Genomic DNA, 10110 nt, shown 5'->3' on the forward strand with positions numbered 1-10110 from the left:
CATTAACTTTTCATTACCATCACTTATTCATTAACTTTCAGACACAAGCAAAAACCGATATCACTTTAAAATTCATTTTGTGAGTATGCACAAAACAACAAAACGTTAAAGGAAAAGGGGTCTAGAAACTCACATGAACTGCTTAACACGTTATCAAGTCCCGAAACGTTTAGGCACCTGAACAACTGTACTTGGTCTAAGAGCATTCTTAACCCATCCCCTAAAATCATGTGAGGGGAATTTGCAAATTATAGGGTGAGGTTATGAGTAGTTGTGAGTGTAAATTATAGGGTGGAGAGAGAAAAGTAGTGATATTTTGTAAATTTGAGAAAACTTTGTTTGCCGATATTTATTTTTTAATATTTGTTGAATTGGTTATGAGTATATAAGAGTGAAAAATGTAATGATAAATGTATAAAAATATATTATTTAATTAAACAGTAGAGAAAAATGCAGTGTTTTTTAATGTAATTATAGATATATGGATGGAGGACAGGCCGGGATATCAGAAGAAACACATGTTATCTCTATTTTGCATTTAAGTCCATCTCACAAAACCCTATGAACTCAAAAGATTTACTGATCTTACAATTATATTGCTCTCGCAAACCTGACTGGTCTCACAATAATGATCTCACAGAGGCGACCATGTCGCAAAAGTCCTATCTCGTAAATGCCCATCTTGTAAAGCATTCCCATCTCACACATGATTTGTGAGGCTCCTAGTCTTTGCGAAATGTATATTTTGCGAGTAACTATAGTGCAAGATACTTATTTTTGCAAACGGCTTTCTATGCAATGTACCCCTACTATGCGAAATCAGTAGCGGATGTAGCTAGTAACCGGTAGTGCAATTTTTTTTATTTTTTGATGGTTTTCGTATTTCGCTACATCTGGAAAAATATAATGTTACCCCTCTTAGTTTAAAGCCAACCAAACTAAAAGTTAAAACCAATTAAAGCCTAATTAAAGTTTAAAGCCTAACCAAATTTTAGCCCAAATCAAATACAATCATTGTTCGTTGTTCTTTTATGTGTGGACGCTTGATTTAGGCCGAACAACACCATTCAATAAAACAAAGTTTCATTCAGCCACCGTCCACCCCACGATGACCCGACCAAGCTACTGCGGTCACCGGACCTCCACGCTGCAGCCAGTAGTCGACGGACGATGATCCCTCAGTCCCTCATCCACAATTCGACTTATAGTTGTTCAATTTATGTATTCTTCTACTTTTATTTAAAATTGTAATTGTTTAAGTTTATTAGATAAATTGTTAATCTGGAATTATTTATGGGCAATTGAATATTTGAATGATTGATTATGGTTTATTGGATATTTGAATAATGTAATTAAATTGAATTGATTAGGAATTTAGGGTTTATGTGTAAATTAGAATTGATTATAGTTTTGTGGTTTAAATTTTGTTTATGTGATAGGGAGCTTAAAAATGAAACAAAAAAGTCTTATTATCAAATCTTTTTTAACAAAAATTCCAAGAAAATGATGATATTGATCAAACACCAAATTCAATATATATATATATATAAACTACGGTAAAAATGAATTTGTTTATTGTATAAACTACGGTAAAAAAAATATTCGTTTACATTGTATGAAATACAGTAAAAACAATTTGAGCGTTACCCCTAAGATTTTCGTTTAGATCCGCCACTGTGCGAAATGCCCTTTTTGCGAGATACCCTATTTTTGCAAGATTTGCTTATGCGAGATATAACTTTTGTGAAATCGTTAACTAAGCTCGATTTGAATTCAAGTTTTATACTTTATGGATCAAAGGGCTTAGATCTATCACTATGCAATATCCTAGATTAAATTTTAACCAACTATTCCTTTTTAGCCAAAACGTACCTTGCGAGACTTGAAAACGAGATCCGAAGGTTTTGGACCTTGAAACAAGTTGATGTTTTGATGATTCCTTGCTCTTGATGAGATGAACTTGGGTCTTGAATTCGTGATGAAACAGAGAGGTTGGATGTTTGAACCGATTGAGAGAGTGTTGGATAGGTGAGTAGTGAAAAAATGGTTTTACCCATACCAGCGGATTTACACTTGGATGAAAGTTATTACCATTGGTTTCCATGTGCTAGATGAGTACCGTTAATTATCAAGATTATTCCGAACCTACAAGGCTACAAGTGTACATGTTTTTTATTCTTTTTACTAGACAAAGAGTTGTGTCTTCTGCTGATAAAAGTAGTCCCCACATAAAACACACAAACACCAAACTCTTCTCTCTCTTCCTAAACACATTAATAACATATGGAAGGAAAAGGATCATCTTCTATAGAAGAAGAAGAAAAACCAAGAAAATTAAAAAGAGTATGTGTGTTTTGTGGGAGTAGACCTGGTTTCAGAACTTCATTCACTGAAGCTGCCTTAGAACTTGGTCAAGAACTGGTAATTAATCCGTTATATATAACCATACATACATGCATATATTGATACACACATAATTGATCTCTTGTTCTATCAAATCTTCCTTTGGTGCTCATAAAGATTAATCTTTTGTTGTGTTCTTCAGGTTAAAAGAAAGATAGATTTGGTTTATGGTGGAGGAAGTGTTGGTTTGATGGGTTTGATATCCAAAACTGTTTTTAATGGAGGATGTCATGTTCTTGGGTAATACACACACACACACCAATCTACAAACATGCACTAATTTATGCTAGTAAATTCTAGCTGCTTAACAATTCGATCAAGTTTGTTCGGTTTAAAAGTGTTATGTCCATTGATTCTAGCTGCTTAACATGGTTTCTATTTACAAAAAGTTTTTATTTTATTTTATGCATGTTGAGCAAATCTATGAAAACTTGGAGGTATGTCCATTGATTCAACACATGACAACTGACAGATACTAGACTCATCATTTACTTTGTTTCAGACACGTTTTTTTCATTTTATTTGAGAGGTGTAACATCTAACTTTTATCATTTATCAAACTACCTATCAATAGTGATCTCCTTTGTTGATAGGAGCTTAAGATTTTTTTGCTTTTATTGAACATGATTAACTAAACTAAACACATGTGTCCCAGAACACATTTGTGGTATTTGATCAAGTGGTACGTACATTTTTCATGTACCGGTACCACTTCTATGAGCAAGCGATTTGAAGATTTACGTTCCTGTCACTATTGTTTTTCGTATTGCATCGTTATACCTTGTGTAAACGATTATCTCATTCAACATCAGTTTACATTTTAAACATTGTCTAGATTCTTTTCAAACAAGGGATTTCCTTAGAAAACAAAACTAGTTTTATGTAATTGATCACTTGCATTTTTCATGCAGGGTGATGCCTAAAGCTCTCTTCATCGATGAGGTACTAATTTAACACTTCTTAAAAGTTAAAACCTCAAATAATTTGAATATAGATAGGTGCATAAATGTATGTGGTTGAAAAGAGTCTTTTATGCAGATATCTGGAGAAACAATTGGAGAGATACAAGTAGTAGCAGATATGCATCAAAGGAAGTCGATAATGGCAGAAAACGCTGACGCGTTCATTGCGCTTCCTGGTAAGTATACGAATCTTGGAGAGCATATAAACAAGCATTACATATGTTTATGCAACAAGCATTATATATATGAAAGAAACCATATATATGTAAATAGTTTAAAACATGCTTTAACTCGTCAAATTAATAATTTTTTTATACTCAAAAAGTGTTATGTTTTATTTTATCATTATCAGTAAATAAAAAAATAACCGAGTAAACAAAATATTTTTACATGATACCAAGACGGTACGTTTTGGCGTTTAATGTTTAACCAAGTAGTTAAACGTACTATTCCAATCCATTTACAACGTGTCAATTCGTTTGACACGTCCAGATAAACGGGTGCACAAAGTATTAAGTACTGTTCTAAATGTCTTTGAGAAAACTATTATATAGGTTATATACTTGTTCAGATTCATACGTGTATTTAATGCAATCCAAGAACACAAAGGTTACTCCGGACACGTTTGTCCGATAATATTTAAATTGTAATGATTGTGGATCGTGTACTTTCTTGTAATGATTTTAGGTAATTAATGTGATGGTTGCACCATATCATATAAGTATATTAATTTTTAATACACTGATCATATCATTGTTATTAGATTATTAGTATTTCATTTTCCTCGTGTTATGCACTAATAAAAGTCAATATACTTGTTTAGGGGGGTATGGGACCATGGAAGAGTTATTGGAGATTATCACTTGGTCTCAGCTTGGAATTCATGACAAACCCGTAAGTTAATTATTTCTTTTTCTTCTCGAGCGTTTGTTACTTTTTATTTCTGTTTATTAAAATAATCCATTTAAAAATATAATATTACTAGTTTCACAAATAGTACAACTCAATATGAATTATTGAATACTATATGGATATAAGTTAACAATTCTTTATTTATTAATAACTCGAAGCTAAATGAATAATCATGTTGACCTGACCTGTTTAATTAACCAATTTAACTTTAATATAACTTTAATAAACCAATCCATTAATTTGGTATACACTATCTAGTCACTCATATAACTTCCTAAGGCCGTCACTGATTTTGTTATCACGGACTCTCAGTCCTGCGGAAAACTAACCCAAGGATACTCGTCAACGAGCTAGGTATCCTAGGTGATGTCAACACAAATACAAGCATAAAATAAAAAGGGAATATACTGAGTAATAAATAAATAAAAGCGAAGAAAAAGAAATTAATAACTTTGGTTCAATAGACAATAATTAAATTGGTAACAACAAAAACATGAACACCCAGGATTGTTCTGGCAATAGATCATTCTTTTGTCGGAATGAACAGAAGGTAATGGTCTGATCCACCCACTTAAGAGTAAACCAACAACTAAGAAAACCTCCAGGTTGAGCAGGGGGTGTTTCCTCCTAAGTGAGTAGGTGAGGTCACCACACTATTTTCTTCGGACGAAATGGTGATATATTTAGAGAGTGATCATGGGTGTTTGCCTGTTTGGACTTTTGTTGTTCGAAAAAAAATGAACTAATGAATGATTGATTACAGGTGGGGTTGCTAAATGTGGATGGATACTATAATAGCCTACTAACTTTGTTTGACAAAGGAGTAGACGAAGGCTTCATTAAAGTTTCAGAAAGAGAGATTATGGTTTCAGCTATTAGTGTCCAAGATTTGATCACAAAAATAGAGGTAGATTGCTTTATTTTCTATTTTATTTTAACATTGTTATATATAATATACATCTTTGTTTCTACTAACCTCGTATTGGAAGTATTAACTATATGTTTACCTTTTCTATTTGTGTTTGCTAATTCGGTACTATATATTAGAAGAACTAGAAGACAACCCGTATCATGCGGCAGGAAACACAACACAATAATACACACATGAGTCATACGATCATATAAAATACAAACAATTTTGAGAACTCAGTTAAATAAGAAACTGATTGTTTGCATAATTAGATCTCTAAAAGAAAGTCATTATATATTGTGATAACTACAAAATCAAAGTTGTTGTCTAATTGGTATTTATAATCAACAAGGATTTTTAACCCTCGACTTGCATTGCGCAACAATCAATTCATTATTAAAGAAATAAAATATCTGAAGATGATATAAGTACTATAAAAAAGAGAAAACGTTTATTTTTCAAATAACTCAAAACAAGATGGGTTATGTAAAACTTTCTACTAGACACAAAGAGTATATATTCCTGGTAGAAAACAAAATTAAAAAGGGGGGGGGGGGATGCTTTTGCCCTGTCTTCACCCCTTGAGTCGGGATGCGACCTCAAAAGAGTATGATAACAACAAACAACTAATACACAATTAAACTGCAGAATTTTTTTTTTAAAGTAAACTATCAAAAACTTACTTCCTCTTTTGAGTTTTGGAACAACCCTTGTTTCTTGGGGTTTGAAAAACTTTTTCTTTTGTTATGATGGGGAAATAGAGTACATTCAAATTTATGTATTTGCAGGAATATGTAGCGGTGCATGAAGGGGTTGTATCAAAACAAAATTGGAAGTAGTGTTCCCAAATAAATTTTATGTTGAATCATTCAATTTTAAACAATGTTGATTGCTTTCTCATGATTGAAATTATATAATCAAAACTATATAGCATGTACATTATGTATAGTGTTTGTACAATATTATCGTCATTGGAAGTTACCTAGTGGGCCCTGCCTAATAGGGTTGTTTGATCTGTTGGGGGTTGTAGTTCTATTTTGATAAAAAAAAATGATGTAAAAGCAAAGTTTATTTTTTTTTTATATAATCTAAAGTGGGAAGCCTTGTCATCCCAAATCATCCACTAAAAATTACAATGATTTTTTCTAATTCCACTAGAATAGGAAGAAACTTTTTGTTTGTTGACCATTGACCAGATCGAAGAAAATTGTAGAGGTAGGGTATTAACCCATCGCTTAATAAAGTATAACACTCAAATCCAGCGCAACTAGAACGCTTGGTGGAACAAGCGGTGGCCATAAATGCCATGCGCCAGGCGCAACATATGGCGCTAAAGTTACTTCTCAATATAATACACATTCTCTGACATCTAGGGAATGGTGGCACAAAGATCTCATAAGCATGGGACAAAAAGATACAATTTACATGAGAATAAACACCCAACCAATGGGGATTGGACAACACATAAAGTCCTTGTCAAAAGGCCATGATGCCCATCAACTTCCACCAACCTCCACGATCACACGGATGAAGAATATTATTAGTGGAGAAACCTGACAAGGTAGTTGACCATCCTCTCTCTCTCTCCTCCGGCTATAAATACCAATCGATATCCGAATGGTATAGGATATATACTCTCATACTATCACTATCAATACATTATATTTTATACTACCAAGTACTGATTCTCACGCCCAATGGTGGTTACGAGAGAATCCCCCCCTCCCCAATTCCTTGTAACGAGCTCACGGTGTTCTGTTTTGCAGGATACACTCGTCTGCGCCAAGAAGGTTTTATAACCCATCGTGAGAAATACTTATCCAAACCCCTCGGACTAACGTGTTAGACCTTGAGGGGAGGATTTGTGTTTCATTTTTCGTATTAGCAAAAGATCCATGACATAAAACTATAAAAAAATTGTGTTGTAATTTACATTACTTCATGGGACGGATTGCTTGCCCTCAAATCTTCTATGCCGGGTATTTGGGTTATGATGGGAGACTTTAATGTTGTTAGAACCAATGTTAAAAGATTAAATTCTATTTTCATCTCCACAATTTGTTCTTCCAACTTCAATGACTTACCTGCCTCTTTATTGTAATTGGATATTTTTATTGATGTTAATAAAATTTGAAAATTTCATGACTTCATTTATAATGCTTATTTTCATGAGTATACGATAGGTGAAAGTAAATTCACTTATATCAAAGAAGAAAACGTAGCAAGATTGATTAGTTCTTTGTTGACAAAGAGTTCCTAGAAAAATGTCGGGCTCATCCTTAGTGGAACTTCAAGGAAATTTATCGGATCACTGTCCCTTCTTTTTTAGTACGAGCACATTGAGCCACCTACATTTCGGCTTTTTAATTTGTGGCTCGATGGTTACCCAAAAATAACGAGGACATGAATATTTGCTTTAACTTTGCCGGTCCTCCCAACATGAATGTAGTTGCCAAATTAAAACTTTTTAAAGACAAAACATACAAAACATTGGTTGTGCATGTTGATCAGTTCTTCATGTAAGTAATACAAAACATGATAAATATTAAACCTATGAACCTGTTACAACATGGAGAATAGTAATCGCAGCAGAGTATGAAATAGTTGACATGTTTGTCATCTTGGTCGAGTTCCCCTTTAGGTGTATAGTTAAGGATGGTGTTAGGGTTCTTGAGAGGAACCCGGTTTTATGAGAGAGGAGACACACAAAATTGTTATGTGTGTGTGATTAGGTTATGATGTTTATGTTTATCTCTCTATATATACACCCAAGGGAAAACCCTTTATTAGTTAATTATAGGTAATATGGTCCATCAACAATTACCAAAATAATATATAATAAGGTATATTAATATTTTGATCTATTATAATATAAATGATTATAATGGCCATATATAAATATATATTATTATACATTATTCTTACATTCTCCCACTTGGCCGAGTAATCATTTATTATGAGTATTAGATAAGCCTGATCAAGAGTTAACACTCATTTTAGCTTTAAACTTAAACTGGAGCAGAGAAATACAATCATTGAATTGAACATCAGCTCAAGATCCCCATTAATCATACTGTAGTCCTTATTTAAAACCTAAGTAGTTATGATCAAAATTTTCAAGTAAGCCTTTTAAACGTTTGATTTGTATAATAATTTGTCTATATGTCATTATGCATACAGAACATATTAAGAGACATACAAATCAAAACTGATGAGAAAATTTAATAGTTAATCATTCATAATATAATATGCAGTTGTGCATAGTCATCAATAACCCGTCATTATTATAAGCGCTTTCATAATATTTATGGGTGAGACTTTTATTTATCGGATCCTTAAGCATATCATGAATGTATTCGATACGAAAATTTAGATTCCTCAATTCGTTCATAAACGAATAATTAATTTCATATCAAAATTTAATGCAACACCTCTCAAACTGTTACTATTTGAGAAAACATGGTAGCTGACTTTATCACAATAAGTATTCAATATATAATTTATATGGAGTTTAATAAAAACTTATGAGTCCACTAATAAATGTTCAACAACATTTATTGAATACAATGTTGTAATTAATCAACATATTATGTCGTTATGACTTAGGTTGTTGTTATCAGTTAATTATGACTCCTCCATGAGATAGATTTGTCTACTGACATAAGAATATATCCAGAAAATTACATTTTCTTATCTTTGAATATGACAAAGTTTAGAGTAATCTACCGGTTTGAATTCTCGCTTCTTCTTTTAAATTAAGCCTTTCGTTTCTTTTAAAGATATCTTAGTACTCTTTTAGATGCTTCATATTAATCTAGACATATCTAGTGTGTTGCAATTTTGAGTAATATCTAAACGAGTATATACTTGAACTTACATAAGGCTTCTACTTAATGAAGCATAAGGAAATAATCTATGTGTTCCTATTATCCTCTAAAGTAGAGCAATACTGTTTGTTACATGTGTAAGGAATATCTCTGAGATCTATAATATCAAAGTATGTGTGAAAATGCTTTGACTCATGTAACATATACTTGTCAGAACAATGCCATCTATATAAGGACAAGTTTGTTTTTAGTTGCTCCCACTCATCTTGAGGTATGTACATTAATCCACTTGTTTTTGATGAAAATACTTGTATATATATTTCATCATATTTTGATGTTTGCATTAACTCATATATGGATTTTATTGACTTATAAACTAAATGTTCTCTGACCTTCAGTTTATAACTTTTAGGTTGTTTTATGAACAAATAAATATGTAAGTCGATTGTTAGGGAAAGTTCTTTTAATGTTCATCTAATGTTGTTCTTAACTATTGTAAGCTACTAGAACAATAATGATCCTTAAAGAACTCTTTTGTAATATAGGTAAAAAGATTCTTTGATGATTGGTTTATCCTTGAATATAACCTTTAACAATCAATCGTGCTTCTTATTGTCTTAACGTTTCATATTGGGATTTAGTTTAGTTATGAACACTCTAAGGTGATTCAACCAAATTTCAAAACATTATCCTGACTTATGAAGCTTAGTTTAATTTGCTAATAATAGCATCATTTCATTTAGAATATTGATTGATTTAATGGTTTAATTAGAAGGATTATGATAATTAAACTTTCCAACATCCATTTCAACTTTAGTTAGGGAGCTTGCATAATCATCAAAGTTAGTAGGTTTAAAAACCTAGATGACCTCCTGAGTTGATATTGGGTTTATTTGAAGTTTTAGTTTTATGAATTAGCTCTTGGTTAGGTTGCTATCATTTTCAGGATTCTAAGTGTGTAAGAGTTGGTACAGTATGGTGTACAAGAGGTGTAATTGGAGTTAAATTTGGAGTAAAAGTTAATGACTCTCTTCCCCCTGCCTCTTGTACTTTTGCCAAGTCATTATAAGGACTTTTACTGCTCCCACTGACCTTA

At 32.2% G+C, this 10110-nt stretch overlaps 1 protein-coding gene across 1 annotated transcript; it reads left to right on the forward strand.

The window, feature by feature from the left end:
- The first annotated feature begins 2283 nt into the window (after positions 1 to 2283).
- LOC143595519 (putative cytokinin riboside 5'-monophosphate phosphoribohydrolase LOGL10) lies at positions 2284 to 6026 on the forward strand. Its single transcript, XM_077074508.1, has 7 exons — positions 2284 to 2421; positions 2546 to 2643; positions 3315 to 3345; positions 3442 to 3541; positions 4189 to 4259; positions 5041 to 5184; positions 5976 to 6026. Exons 1-7 carry the CDS (start codon positions 2284 to 2286, stop codon positions 6024 to 6026), a joined length of 633 nt encoding a protein of 210 aa, XP_076930623.1.
- Positions 6027 to 10110: the final 4084 nt, after the last annotated feature.

The sequence above is a fragment of the Bidens hawaiensis genome, unplaced genomic scaffold (genome assembly GCF_021521415.1).
Source record: "Bidens hawaiensis isolate Kalapana, Puna unplaced genomic scaffold, B.hawaiensis_p1.1 tig00045290_1, whole genome shotgun sequence".
Lineage (NCBI taxonomy): Eukaryota > Viridiplantae > Streptophyta > Magnoliopsida > Asterales > Asteraceae > Bidens > Bidens hawaiensis.